We start from the raw sequence: 16,576 nt of genomic DNA, 5'->3' as shown, positions 1-16,576 counted from the left end.
ATTTATTAATTTATAAATTTTTTAAAATTAATTATCATATTTATAAAATGAGTAAGAATCACTAAAATTAAAAAAAATTGTAAATTTAAGTTGGTACTCGTCGTTTGGTCTCTATTTCATTGTATTTGATTTATAGATACTGAAATCGAATATAAAATATTTTTTAAAAAATATTTATTCAAACAGTAATAAAAATTTAATAAATGTTCCGTGAAAAAAGTTTAAATTGCAAAAATATTAATTTAGCTGATGCTCGTGATTTTCTCTTAAATGAATTTTATTGCATAAAATTATAAAGACTGGAATAAGATAAAAAAATATTATCAACAAAAATTTTATTATAAAAGTAATAAAAAATTACAAAAATCGTAAAAATTGTAATAAAAAATAACTTTCCATCGTGAAGAGGTTATGTTTATACATAATTTTAATTATTCTAATAACTTACCATAATCCTTGAAAGAAATACTTTTATCTTTTTCTGTAACAACACAGGTGCTCAAAATATGTAAAACTGACCAGAATGCTTCGATCTAATTTAAAAAAATACTTTTGTAAAAATAACATAACCTAAAATTTAAATAAATAGATAACCTACAGCTTCAGGAGAACTTTTGTTATATTTTGCTAATCGGAAAAAATCTGGCTTCATCGGTACTTCGGTTGTACAACTTAAATGTTTACATAAGAGTTCAATCACTGACTTTGTGTCTGACATCGTAAGAGTTGTAAAAATCACTTTCATTCATTAATCGGCGCATGATATTCGTCTGCCAGAAAAACCACGTGTCCTTGCGACAGCTGTCAAATTTTCAAATTTTTCATTATCATTCCAGCTTATTCATTAATTAATATTATGCAATTAAAATTTTCTCTAATTAATTTTTATCCTACATTATGTAATAAATATGAGAATGAATTTGAATTTTTGAGGAAATTAAAAACAAATTACGGATCTGTAGGTCAACTACAAGACGCCTGAAGACAGGCAACCCAAAATACTCAGCAGTAGAATGGGGCGACTGAGAAATCCTGAAAAATAAAATTCCTGAAACTATAGAATTGCAGAATGTAGAAATTCCCGAACAGTATAATTAACAAATTATAAAATTTCCGAATTAAAAAAAAATTTTGTTTTTTAAATATTATTGACTTAATAAAATTACAGCAATCAAATATTTTTATAAACAAAAACCAATTTTAAATTTTAAGGTTTCTAAAGCTATTGTATCGAATTAAAATAACAAGGATTCCAAAAAATATATTTCTGGATAATTTTTTTGAGTTTTATAGTTATTTTAAATTTGAATGATAATTTTAGAAACTTTAAATGTTAAAAATGATTTTTTTCGATGAAAATATTTGATTATTCAGTTTTTAATAATTAAATAGTATTTATAAGAAAATTTAATTGTTTAAATTCGCGAACTTCATAATTCGGAATTTTCTAGTTCAGATATTTTATAATTCGGCAAATTTCTGTCGAGACTTTTATTACACGGGAATTTTCCAATTCGGTAATATTGTAAGCTGTTCGGCAATTTTATTATTCGGAAGTTTTATGATTAGAAAAAATTATTATTCGGAAAATTCATTATTAGGAAAATTTATTATTTGAAAATTTTCCAATTCAGGAATTTTATTATTCAGGAATTTCATTTTTTTGAAAATTTTATAATTAGGGAATTTTTCAATTTGGTAAGATTATAAACTGTTCGCGAATTTTATTATTCGGAAATTCTATTATTTAGTAATGCTATTATTTGGGAATTTTCCAATACGGGAATTTTACTATTTGGGAGTCATATCAATCGGGAATTTTTTTATATCAATTCGGTAATATTATAAGCTGTTCGAGAATTTTACAAATCGGGAATTTTATAATAAGAGAATTTTATTTTTTAGCAATTTTCCAATTCAGGAATCTTATTATTCGGGAAATTTATTATCAGGAATTTTTGCAATTACATAATATTATAAACTGTTCGGAATGTTTCAATTTGAGAATGTCATTATTAAGAAATTTTATTATTTGAAAAATTTTCAAATTAGTGAGTTTTATTATACGGGAATTATGTTATTGGGGAAATTTATTATTTGGGAATTTTTCAAATCGGGAATTTCATATTATTCGGGAATTTTATTATTAGAGGTTTTTTTTTAATTTTCCAATTTTGGAATGTCATTATTGAGGAATTTTATTATTTGGAAATTTTTCAAATTGGTGATTTGATTATTCGGGAATCTTATTTTTCGGGAATCTTATTATTCGAAAATTTTGTTATTCAGGAATTTTATTATTCGGGAATGTTATTATTAGGAGATTTCCCAATTCGGTAATATTCTAAACTTTTCGGGAATTTGATTATTCGGTAATTATATTATTGGGGAATTTTTCAATTCAGTGATATTATAAACTTTTCAGGAATTTTATTATTCGGGAATATTTTTATGCGGGAAATTTATTATCAGGGATTTTCAAATTAGATAATATTATCAACTGTTCGGGAATTTTGCAATTTGGGAATGTCATTATTAAGGAATTTTATTATTCGGGAATTTTATTATTAGGAGATTTTTCGATTCGGTAAAATTCTAAACTGTTTGGGTACTTTCTTACTTGGGAATTTGATTATTTGGTAATTTTATTATTAGAGAATTCTCTAATTCGGTAATATTATAAACTTTCAGAGAATTTTATTATTCGGGAATCTGATTATTCTAGAATTTCATGATTGGGGAATTTCGTTATTAGTCAGTTTCCCAATTGGGTAATCTTATCAATTGTTCAGAAATGTTATTATTCGGGAATTTTACAATCCGGGAATTTTAGTATACGGGAATTATATTATTGGGGACATTTATTATTTGGTAATTTTTCAAATCGGGAATTTCATATTATTCGGGAATTTTATTATTAGTTTTTTGTTGTTGGAATTTTCCAATTCGGGGATGTCATTATTAAGAAATTTTATTATTTAGAAATTTTTCAAATTGGTGAATTTTATTATTCGGGCAGTTTTTTGTTTAGGGATTTTCCAATTCGGTAGTATTCTAAACTGTTCGGGAACTTTTTTATTTGAGAATTTAATTATTCGGTAGTTTTATTATTAGGGAATCTCATTTTTCGGGAATCTTATTATTCGAGAATTTTATTATTCGGGAATTTTATTATTAGGAGATTTTCCAATTCGGTAAATTCCTAAACTGTTCGGGAATTTGATTATTTGGTAATTTTATTAATAGGGAATTTTCCAATTCATTAATATTATAAACTTTTCGACTATTTTTCAAAAAACATCAATTTTGTCTACAAATGTCTGTAGTTTTGTAGACACGAATGAATGTTAACTTCAAGATTAATACGTTTTATTTTTCTCGAATACATTGAATTGTTTGAATTTCTGGCCTCTTTGAATTTTTTGAATTGCTTAAATTTTTTAATTACTTTAACTCTTTTAATTCCTTCAATACTATGCATTCCTTCAACACCTAAAATTTCTTAAATAGCTTGACTTTCTTGAATTCTTTTAAATAATGGAATTCCCAAAATTCGAAGAATTCCCTGAATTCTTTCTATTCCCTGTATTTCTTGAATTCCCTGATTTCCCTGAATTCTTTTTATTCCATGCATTATTGAAATTCCATGAATTCTTTGAATTTACTAAATTATTTTTATTTCCTGAACTCAATCTGTTCCGTGAATTCTTTGTATTTCCGCAATTTTTTTGTGTCTCCTAGATTATTTAAATACCATGAATTTTTAATTTTCTGAATTATTTTTATTCCCTTAACTCTATCTGTTCCCTGAATTCTCTGTATTTCCTACAATTACACGATTCTTTGTATTTCCTGAAGTTTTTGAATTCCCTGAATTGTTTTAATTCTTTGAATTCCCTGGATTTTGTTAATTCCTTGAATTCCTTGAATAATTTTTATCCCCTGAACTCTAGCAGTTTTCTGAATTCTTTTTCTCTAGCAGTCCTCTGCACACCATATGTTCCCTGAATTCTTTGAATTCTTCAAATTTCCTGAAATTTGTTGAGTTCCCTGAATTCCTCGAATTCTCTGAATTAATTTTATTCTCTAAACTCCATCTGTTCCCTAAATTCTTTTAATTCCTCGATTTCTTTGTATTTCCGGAGTTCTCTGTATTCCCTTCATTTTTTTAATTCTTTGAATTCCTTGAATCATTTTTATTCCCTGAAATCTAGCAATTCTCTAAATCCTTTGAATTCTTCATATTTCCTGAATGCCTCGAATTCTCTTAATTATTTTTATTCTCTGAACTCTATCTGTTCCCTAAATTTTTTTAATTCTCTGATTTCTTTGAATTTCCAGAATTCTCTGTATTCCCTAAATTCTTCAAATTCTTTAAATATTTAAAATTTCTTGAATCCTTATAATTCCTTAAATACTTATAATCCCTTAAATTTTTATAATTCCCTAAATTCTTATAATCCGTGGAATCCTTTGAAACCTTTGAATTCTTAGAATTCCTTGAAATCTTATAATTCCCTAAATACTTATAATCCATGAAATCTTCGAATTCCTAACATTCCTAGAATTCATGAAATTCCTTGAATTCTTGAAATTCTTTGAACTCTTGAAATTCCTTGAATGCTTTGAATTCCTTGAATTTTTTCAACTTATTTGAATTTATTGAACCCTCAGATTTCTTTAAAATTTATTTGAATTCACTGAATTTTTTTATATTATTTAAAATTCCCTTTAATTCTTTTGAATTCATAATAAATTCTTTTTAATTATTTTGAATTCTCTTAAAATAACCTTGAACTCCTTGAATTACTTGCACTCTGCAATCTTTAAACTCTTTGCGTTGATTGAGAATTCTTTGAATTCCCTGAATGGTTTAAATATGGGAAATTTATTGAATTCTTTAAATTCTTTTAATTCTTTGGATTCCTGGAATTATTATCAAATCCTTCGATTCTTTTACATTTACGGAAACCTTAGATTTATTCGGAATGTTTATAAATTTATCAAATTTTTTTATATTATTTAAAATTCCCTTGCATTATTTTGAATTCACAAGGAATTCTCTTTAATTTCTTGAATTCTCTTGAATTAACCTAAACTTGTTAAAGTACTCAACACTGGAATTCTTGAAATCCTGGAAATTCTTTGAATTACTTGAATTCTTCCAATTACTTTTAAATTATTAAACCCTTTGATTAATTTTCAATTAATTTAATATATTGAATTCTTATACCTCCTGGAACTCTTGATATCATTTAAATTATTCTAAATTTATTGATACTATTATTTTTTTGATGAATTGTTTGGATTTATCTAATTAATTCAAATTCTTTAAACTCCTTCTAAATTTACAATAAAAAATCTCTTAAATTCTTTCGGATTTTTTAAAATTGTCCTTGAATTCTCTTGAATTCATCCTTATGAATGCATAAGGAATTCTCTTAAATTCATAAGACATTCTATTAAATTCATAAAGAATTCTCTTGAATTCATAAAGTATTCTCTTGAATTAGCCTTGAATGCTCGTAAATTCATTTGAAATCCCTTGAATTAAACTTAAATTCTTCCGAATTCCTTGAACTCAAAAATCCACACCTATATTTTTTGCAATTTTTTTTCTTGAATTTGTTATTTAATAAAGAAGTTCTACAAAAAGTAGCTCTTGCTCCTTTATGATATCTTACGTTTCTCAGAAGAAAAATTCGAACATTATATATTCAGAAAAAATCAATTTTACTGGCCTTAAAATGGCACCTTTTCAACAAGATAAAAACTAAAAAAAAAAAAAATAAATTGCCTTTATTGTAATCTTGAAGAAAAAAATGGGTTTTCCGTTATTTACAGATTGTAAAAGAGTATTATGTATAATATACAATACTGATACAAAATTATAAAATACCAAAAAATTATTACCACAAAAAATATATCATTCTATTATACTTTATTATTATTGAAAAAAAATATTTTTTAAACTAACTAACTTTATGAAACGTTTCTGCGACCCCAAAGGACGATATAAAAACATTCAGAATAGTGACAAAAAAAACACCAATAATAGTCCAATTATTGGCCGTGTTGGCCTTGAACATTTGAGCTTCAACTTTTACATTATATCGGCTGTTCCAAATGAGGCCAATTACAACAGCGAATTGTAAAACTAGACTTAATCCAATCATCGTTAGTGACGGAAAATAAAATGGATGAGTACCACTGCTTTGAAGAACGTATCGAAATTGAGTTCCATTTGCAATAATTAAAGCCAGGTTCATCATCCCTTCCGCAATCGTCTTTTTTTGTTGATACACATTCACATCTGGCTGAAAATAATTTAACAAAAAATTCATTTTTATTTTTGGTTTTCTAATAAATTTCACAAAAAGTCAAATCCTGAATTTCTATGAACATTCTTAAGTATTTTGATAATGAAGACTGAAGGAAATTTTTCTTAAGTTTACCAGAAAATGAGAAAGATATTTTGAAGTTTGAATTTCCCGCGCAAAATACTTAGTGTATTCGTTCTAACCAATTAGAAATGCTCACTTGTGACGTCAAACCAATCTGGCGTTTGATAGCTAGAGGAAAAAGAAGAATACAAAGTAAGTGGAATATTTACTTTATTATTATTATTTTTAATCTTAGTAATCAAAAATAATTTATTACTATAAGTGTATTCGGAAATTATTTATGATTTTTCGAAACCTACCTTATGAAATAATAAAAACGATGCACAAAATTCTTATTTTATTATTTCATTAGATGGTGATTTTAAAATAAAAACTTAACGTCCAAATACACTTAGGGTGAGAAATTTTTTTTATGAAGATTTAAAACAAAAAAAAATTTAGTCGAAAAGAAAATAAACATTTTTGAGATAAAAGCTTCATGGAAAAAAGTTGAATTTTCCATAAAAAAATTATTTTAAAACAAATAGCTGAATTTTCTACTAAAATAGTTTAACTTTTAACGAAAAAAAAAAATTTTCGACAAACCAGTTGAGTTTTCCTCAAAAAAAAAACTTTTAAACAAAATCGTTGAATTTTGAACAAAATAATTACATTTTGAACAAAATAATTTTTTAAATAAATAAATTATAAATTATAATGAATATAAATGATAAATTATTATAAATAAATTTTTAACCAAAGATATGAATTTTTAAACCAAAACAATGAATCTTTCCCAAAAAATGGCCTAATTATTAAAAAAAAGATTTTTGAATATATCAGATGTGTCACAAAAGATTTTAGAAGATTCCAAAGCAATTTTTCATTTTATAGGATTTTACAAAATATTAGGAAAAATTTGAATCTTTTCAAAAGATGTTGAGGAATTTTGAAGAAGTTCAGAAGAAATGAAGAAATATTTAATAAATCTTCAGAAATATTTTCAAATTTTTAAATATTCCTTTATCTATTTAAAATGTCTTAAATTGCTGAAAATATTTTCAACTGACTCGAATTTTTTTAAAATTTTGAAAAATCATTCGAAATGTACAAAAATGGTCAAATAATCTTCTGAATTATACCGAACATTTTAAAGAAATTGATTTATTCTCCTAAAAACCTTTCGAATTTCTCTTAAAGATCCTAAAGTTTATTTTTGAAAGCTTTAAAAATCTCTTCTTTTTGCTTTAAAGTTTTATACACTATTTTTCGAAATTTTAGGAAATTGTTTGATATGTTCAAAATAATTTTTATATTTCTCCCTAAGCTCATTTTCAAAAATGAAAAAATCATTCAAAATTCTCACAAGAATATTAAGAAAATTCTTTCTTTATAATCTTCTCAGAATTTCTAATCCTTAAAAATTATTTAAATTTTTCCTGATATTTTTTAAATTCTGCAAAACTAAAAAAATTGCCTTTCAAATTTTTTAGATTCATTTTTAAAAAGTCTTGAAATTGTATGAAATGATTTAGAATGTTTTTAAAACAATTTTTAAAATAAATTATTGGGAATAAAAAATTAGTTTTAATTATTTTGTTATGTTTTAAGATATCTGCATGCCATATAAACTTATTTAAATTGGAAAGTACATATAGCAAAATTGCACAGTTTTGCTTTAAAATCTTTTACACTTTTTTTTTAAATTGTAGGGATTCAATTTTTTTATTAGAATTCATTACAAAACAATCATTTAAAATTTTCCCATAGACTTTTTTTTGATTTTCTTGAAACCCTGCAAAGTTCCTGAAAAATTAAAAAAATTGTCTGAATGTATTTCACATTCTTTTTCCATACATTTTTAAATCTTCAAAACTTAACACAATTTTTTTTAAACAACACCTAAAACTTTAAAAATTTTCCCCATAATCTTACAAAAATGCAATCTTCTCAAGTCTTTTGTAATGATTAAAAAACTTCTAACCTTTTTTTCAAATAAATAACTTTTTCCTATTCTTAAACAATCATTTACAATTTAAATTTATAATTTAATTTTCAACTAAAAAATACTAATTTTAACTAAAAATTGAAAAGCTACATTTTCAGTTAAAACTATTACTATTCAACTAATGAGAAACAAAATTTCAGACAAATAGTTAAATTTAAAACAAAACAAAAATTTTCGACGGCATAGTTACATTTTCTACAAAAAAGATGAACTTTGAACTTATACGATAAACCTTAAACTAGAACATTTAATTTTCAATGAAAAAAGGGATTTTTAAAAAACAAAAAAATCAAAATTTAAAACAAACTAATTACATTTCTAACCAAAGAGATGAATGTTAATAGAAAAAAGAAAAATTTCTACAAAAAAGATTAGTTTTCTACAAAATAGTCGAATTGTTAACTAAAAAATATCATTTCTCAACAAAAAATGGAATAGCTAAATTTGAAGTAAAAAAAATTATTATTCAAACAATAACAAACGAATTTTTACAAAAATAGACAAATTAAAAAAATAAATGATTTCTACAACATAGTTACATTTTTAACCAAACAAATAAATTTTTAACTTGTATGACGAATCTTTAACTGCAATAATTTAATTTTCAGTAAAGAAGATATTTTTTACAAAAAAAAAATTTTTAACAAAATAGTTACATTTTCAAGCAAAGAAATTAATTTTCAACTATAATGATGAATCTTATCCGTAAACAATGTATTTTTAACCAAATATTTTAACTTTGACCAAATAGTTACAATTTTAAACAAAAAATGCAAATTCTCATCCAAAAAATGTAATCGTTGATATTTCAATCGAAAAACAATTTTATTTTGAATCAGAAATAGTGAAATAGTATAATTCATCCAAGCAGACAAATTTTTAAAAATTCAAATTAATTATCAACTATTAATTAATTTTAAGTAAAAGGATCAAGTTTCTACAAACAGATATGAATTTTCGAACAAAAAAGATTTTTTGTTCAAGAAAGTAAAAAAATTTCTACAAAATTGTTAAATTTTCAACTCAAAAAGATAAACTTTTTACGAAGCAGTTAAATATTAACAAAAAATGTATTTTTGACCAATAAGATGAACTTTTATTTTATAATATGAATCTTCCAGTGAAACAATTACATTTTTAGTAAAAAATTAATTTAGTCAAAAAAAAAAAAAAAAAAAAGAAACAGCAAAGCCGGAAAAAATAGTTACATGTTGAACAAAAGAGATGATGATTTTTTTTACTAAAATTGCAGAATTTTTGCAAAAGTAACCACGATTTTTCAACAAACTAGTTCAATTTTGAACAAAATAATTATTAAAAAAATTAATTTGCTCAGTACGAATTTATGTTTACAAAAAAAAAGAAATAAATTATTAAAGTTAATTTTAATTCCTTCTCAATTGCGTCGTTATGATAAAGGATTTAATTTTATATTAATTTATGTTAATGAAAATTTTAAGATTATATAAATACCTATTACTACACAATTAAACGTCTAAACCTAAAATTTAATAGCATTTTTGGAATGTGTTTTAAATCTCCCGCCTTATTATTTTAAACATTAGAATTTTAAAATGTTTCCGAAGCTTCATGAAACCTTACAACCCTAATTACCAATTCATTTCAGAGTCCCCAACACTTAAATCACGCCTCTCATCGGATTGGCCCAAGCGCTTCAAAGGCGGGAAATTCAAATACTTCAAATTCTGTTTTTTGCTTTCTGATATAAAAAAGGAGAGAAGAGTTAATTTTTTGATATTTTAAATATCAGAACAATATTATTGACTCGATAAATCAAAATTAAAAATATCGTATTACCACAAATCCAGATGGTAATTCCGGATCCGCTGGACGTGGATTTTTCGGAAAAGTTGGATAATATCCAGGTTTTTTGTTTGGCCTTTCAGATAAAAATCCGTCATCAATGCCTCGGTCATCGGATTCGACATCTGGGGGATTCTCATCTGGATCAAGGTCATCAATCTCAGGGCCGTGGGTGGGTTTCGGATTATACGTGTTATCGGTCTCCAAAAGTCGATCCGAGATTTTTGGGGTCTCATTATTTTTATTCGTTTTACTATCAGTTGAGAATTCGTCCATATAGAGAATGAGGTCATCCTCGGTCACTAATTTTGCATTACAAGCCATTTGTTCAAACTTAATTTGAATTTTAAAAAATTTTTAAATAATTAAAAATTTAAACAAATTTTTTTTATTTAGTCTCTGATTTAATTTTTGTTATACTAATTATCTAAATTAGATTAATACTAATTTTTTATGTCACTTTGTGTTCCAATTGTCGACCACCATAAATTAATTCACAAAATCGTTGATATCTTTTTTTGAAATAAATATTACAATACACTTTGTTGCACTTGGTACACTTTGATCACAGTTTTTTCACCGGCACTTCACATTTCAGATTTATTTTATTTACAGTATAAAAAATATTAAAAATTGAATTTGTTTTACAAAGTTTTTTTAATTTTAATTTTTCTCAACGGCTGATTTCCACGTTTTCATTTTGGGAGAAGATTTTTGTATCTGACGTGTCGACAAGAGAGCGAACAAACCGTGACCTTCTTTCGCTGGATGGTTCCGTGTAGCCAGGGCCGTTCCTGGATGGGGTGCAATGAGTACGTTACACACAGGCTGTCAGGTAAAAGTTTGGTTTTAATTACAGGTAACTTATTGTAACGTACTATAAGTTGCCGAAAATTCAATTTAAAAATATCTATACATTTCTGGAAATTTATAGAAATTTTCGGTTCTTAATGGAAATCTTACAGGTAAATATTAAAAATTACCATAAATTACCAAAAATTCAGTTTGAAACATTTTTGTAAATTTCCGGAAATGTATTAACTTTTGTTGGTAATTTATGGTACTATTATAGATAATTTATGGTAACTTACCCTAAATTGCCCAACATTCATTTTAAAAATGTCTATATACATTTCCGGAAACTTATGCAAATTTTCGGACGTTAAGGATAATTTTACAGTAAAATATAATAAATGACCAAAAATTTAATTTGAAACATTTTGATTAATTTCCGAAAATTTATGGACAGTTTCGGACATATGGTGATTTTACAGGTAAATATGATAAATTACCATGCATTACCAAAATTCAATTTTATTCATTTTTATAAATTTCCAAAAATTCTTTAAATATTTGGTAATTTCTAGTAATAATATAGACAATTTATTTGTAACTTACCATAAATTTCCCAAAAATCAATTTTAAGTCGTTTATAAATTTTCGGAAATTTATGCAAATTTTTGGTCTTTATGGTAATTTTACAGTCAAATATAATAAATTACGATAAATTATCGAAAATCTCTTTTGAAACATTTTTATGAAGTTCCGGAAATTTATAAACTTTTGTTGGTAATTTATGGTAATATTACTAGTAATTTATGATAACTTACCATAAACTGCGGAAAATTAAATTTAGAAATGTCTATAAATTTCCAGAAATTAATATAAATTTTCGGTAATTTATGGTAATTTTACAGGTAAATATGGTGATTTTACAGGTAAATATGATAAATGACCAAAAATTTAATTTAAAACATTCTTATTAATTTCCGAAAATTTATAACAATTATTGGTAATTTATGGTAATAATGCATGTAATTTTTGGTAACTTACTATAAATAGCCCAAAATTCAATTTAAAAATGTATATAAATTTGCAAAAATTTATAGAAATGTTCTGTTATTTATGGTAATTTTTCAAGTAAATATAATAAATATAAATAAATAAAAAAAATAAATTGCCGCAAATTACCCAAAATTCAATTTTTAACAATTTGACAAATTTCCGGAGATTTTCAGACATATACGGTAATTTTTCAGGTGAATATGACAAATAACCTTGAATTATCAAACATTCAATTTCAATTTTTAAAATAAATTTGGAAAATGTATTTAAAATTATTAGTAATTTATGGTAATATTACAGGTAACTTATGTTAAATTATCATCAATTGCCCAAAATACATTTTAAAATTGTCTATAAATGTCCGGAAATTTATGGAAGTTAAACTTTCGTACATTTATTGTAATTTTACTGGTAAATATGATAAATTACCCTAAATTCAATTTTAAGAATTTTTATAAATTTTCAAAAATGTATGAAATTTTGTTGGTAATTTTTGGTTGGTTATTTTACAAGTAAATATGGTAACTTACCATAAATTAACCATAATTCAGTTTTAAACATTTTATTCAATTTTGGTAATATTGCAGGTAATTCCCTCGGGTGTAAAAAGTACTTTTTACTTCCAAGGGAGTAAAACATTAAGCTTTAGTCCCGCTTCATAGGCGTCGAAATACCCAAAAGTATGCATTTTCAATAAAGAAGTTTAATTTCAAAGACAAAAACACGAATTTTATACAAAAATAATTGAATTTTCAACTAAAAAAGATAAATTACGCAAGGCTTTGACATAACCTCAAAAATCCTTATACAATGTTTTTTTAGAGTCCGGAGGTGAGACCATGTTTATTACATGTTTTCGAGGTCGCTGAATTCAAATCCGATATCCAAATCCCCATCAAATCAGGTATTCGACGTAACCTTCAAAATACCTCGCAATCTAAGATATTGAACGCTTTGGCGTTTTAACTTAAGCCGTATACTTAACATACATGAGTGTAACCCATAAACCCTATTATTACAAACTTTTAATTATAAACCTATAAGCCCTATTCTAACGACTAGAATATAAATGAATGGACTTAAAATACAATTTTATGAGGTTTTTTGAGGTTATATCAGAACACTGACGTGCTGAGGTTGTTTGAACTCTGATTCGGTTTCAGCGACCCTAAAAATATATAATAAACATGGTCTGATCCCCGAGCTCGAAAAAAAATCTATAAGGTTTTTTGAGGTTATGTTAGAACCCTGACGTGCTGGGGTTTTTTGGACGTCGGTTTTGGATCCAGCGACCCAACAAATATATATTAAACATTGTCTGAGCTCCAGACCCAGTAGAAGATTTTTTGTGTGTTTTTGTGTTATCAAGCAAAAATTGAAGAGTCATATTCAGTTCAAAAATTTATTTTAATTAAATAAAAACAAATTTTCAACAGAACAGTAAAACTTTCAACCAAAGAAATAATTTTTTCAATAAAATAATGAGTCTTAAACCACAAAAATGCATTTTTAATAGTAAAATTGTTTAAACCAAACAGTTGAGTTTTCAACCGAAAAGATTAATTTTCTATCCAAAAAGATTAATTTTCAACAAAACACATGAAAGTGCACAAAAATATTTAAAATTAGGGAATTTTCAATCAAACGCAATTTTCACTAAGAACTGAAAAAATGATGTCAATTATTAATTTGGAAACAATTAGAGTAAGTTTAAGTATTTAGAAGTTTTGACAAGATTCCAAAATAATTTAAAACTTGAAAAGATTTCAATACATTTAAAACAAAACGCAGATTTTTGAAGATTCTCCCTGCTTAAAATATCGGATAGAACCCGGTTAGAAGTGGGTTCTAACTGGCCATAACCGGTCTATAACCGGATTTTGTCCCCGGGTTGTAACCGGTATCAATCCGCTATACTGGAATATTTATACCCTATTCTTAACCGGTTCTTCACTGGCGCCTATCTGGATTTCATCCCCAGGATCTAGCCGTCACCTAAGCGGTTCTTAACTGGGTCCACATAATATTCCTAACCGGGTTTAACCGGTCTCCAACCGGATTTTGTCCCCGGGTTGTAACCGGTTTCTATCCGGCATACTGTAATATTTGTTTCCGATTCTTAACTGGCCCTCATACGAATTTCATTCCCGGGTTGTCACCATGATCTAACTAGTTTGTAACTGGGGCCTCATAATATTCCTACCCGGTTCATAACCGACCCTAACCGATCGTACCCGATTCCTTACTAGTTCTTTACCGGCCCAGATCCGAATTTTGTCGCCGGGTTGTAACGGTCACTTAACCGTTTTCCAATTGAGTCCTCAAAATATCCATACCCGGTTCTTAACCGGTCTCTTACCGGATTTTGTTCCTGGTTTGTAAACGGCACATAAACTTCTGTTAAACGAACCCCATCCGAATTTCGTCCCCGGGTTTTAAACGTCACCTAACCGTTGTCTACCCGGCATCATAGGTTATATTTGGTCCGATTTTTAACCGGCCCCTATCCGAATTTCGTCCCCGGGTTGTTACCATCACCTAATCGGCTTCCATCCGACATCATATATTTGTACCCGATTCATTGATGGTTTGTGACTGGGTCCTCAAAATATTTCTACCAGGTTTTTAAACAGCCTCCATCCCAATTTAGTTCACAGCTTGTAACTGTCAGCTAATCGGTTTCTATGCGACATCAAGCGATATTGGTACCCGATTTGTAACTGGGTCCATAAAATACTTTTGCCCACATCTTATCTGATTCCTACCCGAAATTTATCCGTTTTTTATCTCCGCGGTATACCACCCACTTAATCGGGTTCTATGTAAAAACGAATCTTTGTATGAGGTTCCTACGCGGGTTTATCCGGAATTTAAAAGGATTTGGTTCTTATTCTTATCTTAATATATTTCTTACCTGATTATACTTGAAACTTACGTCTCTTATATCTAGACATGTACGAAAATATAATCGCAATAAATTAATCTTTCGTTTGATCTATAAAATAAATAATTTGATTGGTAATAGGAAGAAGTTAGGTAAATTCTTATATTTTGCGTAAAATATTACATAGCAAAAAAAAAGTTAAGAACTTTCCCGAAGACCATTGTATTCCTACGTATTTTGAAGTGCTGCATCTGAATTTGAGGTCCAACTGGCACCTTATCTGATTAGTTTAGCACCTAACCTCAAATAACTTTATTTTCGAGTGCAAAACTAACGTTTTTTGGATGGTATGTCTCAAATTTACAAAACAAAGTGCTATTTTGACCTCAAATTTGGATTCACAGCCTCAAAATACATTGAAATACAATGTTCTCCGCAAAGTTTCTTGAACTTTTCTTTTGTTTAGCTGTTCACAAAAAAATTAAAAAGAAAAGTTTACGAACTTTTTCAGAGACCATTATATTCCTATGTATTTTGAGCTGCTGAATCCGAAATTCAAGCCAAAATAGCAGACGTTCATGATAAAACTTGCACAGTGATGATTATTTTAATTCAAAATTAGGGATTACGTCTCCTGAATTTCATACTGAAAGGATAAAAGAATCAATTTAGGCTTTACGAGAATTTTATAGGAATTTAATGCTTTTTCAAATTTCTACTTTTAAGCACGTAGACCATGAAATGTCACATCAGGATATTTTGCATAAAAATGTTTTACAATTGTTTTGTGCAGCTTAAAACTGTGATAAATAGTAAAAATAAGTCTTTATAAAAAAAAGCATTTCAAATACAATTCCCATCGTTTACAGTGTAAAAACACATTTCTGTCAAAAAGAAAGACTTATTTTAATTTGCAATGTAAGTTTAAACGTATAATAAGCCCGCATAAACTTTGATTAATATGTAAATAAAAAAATTAGATCCAGATTCAATAGAACAATTTCATTGTTAGAAGATAAATTTAGTCTTTGAAAATATTTAATTCCTCTTTTCGATCGCCGGATAGAACCCGGTTAGGAACGGTTAAAGTACACACCAGTATCAAGTGCCTTTTAGTAACCGGTAAGGAACCAGTTAGAAATTAGCTTCGCTCTTTGACAATTTCTAATTTCTATTTTCGATCGTCGGATAAAACCTGGTTAGGACCGGTTAGAACACGCACCAGTGTAAAGTATCTTTTAGGAATCGGTTAGGAACCAGTAAGAACCTAACTTTGGTCATTGACAATAGTTAATTTCTCTTTTCGATCGCTGGATAGGACCCGGTTAGGACCGGTTTAAAGACGTACCAGTATCAAGTGCCTTTTAGGAACCGGTTAGAGACCAGTTAGAAGCTAACTTTGGTGTGACAATATTTAATTTCTGTTTTCAATGGCCGGATAAAACCCAGTTAGGACCGATTGAAACACACCAGTGTCAAGTTTCTTCTAAGACCCGGTTAGAGACTAGTTAGAAGCTAACTTTGGTCTTTGACCATATTTAATTTCTTTTTTCTATCTCTGGATAGAACCCGGTTAGGATCGGTTTAGACACACCAGTATCAAGTATCTTTTAGGAACCGGTTAGAGACAAG

The 16,576-nt window shown here is 26.9% G+C and overlaps 1 protein-coding gene across 3 annotated transcripts in view; it reads right to left on the bottom strand.

Moving 5' to 3' along the window:
• The window catches only part of LOC117172584 (tubulin epsilon and delta complex protein 1-like), a 22,027-nt gene extending 11,064 nt beyond the window's left edge, over positions 1-10,963 (bottom strand). For 2 of the 3 annotated variants that reach the window (XM_033360661.1, XM_033360663.1), the window contains exons 1-2: positions 10,210-10,963; positions 6,209-6,317 (exon numbers count right to left, since the gene is read on the bottom strand). In XM_033360661.1, coding sequence (XP_033216552.1) covers positions 6,209-6,317; positions 10,210-10,539 — 439 coding nt within the window. In that variant the 5' untranslated portion in view covers positions 10,540-10,963. Of the gene's footprint in view, positions 1-448; positions 534-598; positions 781-6,208; positions 6,318-10,209 lie in introns of those variants that run through there. The other variant, XM_033360662.1, reaches the window with a different exon arrangement.
• Positions 10,964-16,576: the final 5,613 nt, after the last annotated feature.

Source organism: Belonocnema kinseyi, chromosome 5 (genome assembly GCF_010883055.1).
Source record: "Belonocnema kinseyi isolate 2016_QV_RU_SX_M_011 chromosome 5, B_treatae_v1, whole genome shotgun sequence".
Lineage (NCBI taxonomy): Eukaryota > Metazoa > Arthropoda > Insecta > Hymenoptera > Cynipidae > Belonocnema > Belonocnema kinseyi.
Note: the sequence above shows the minus strand (reverse complement) of the source record. Positions and strands in the feature narration are given on the sequence as shown.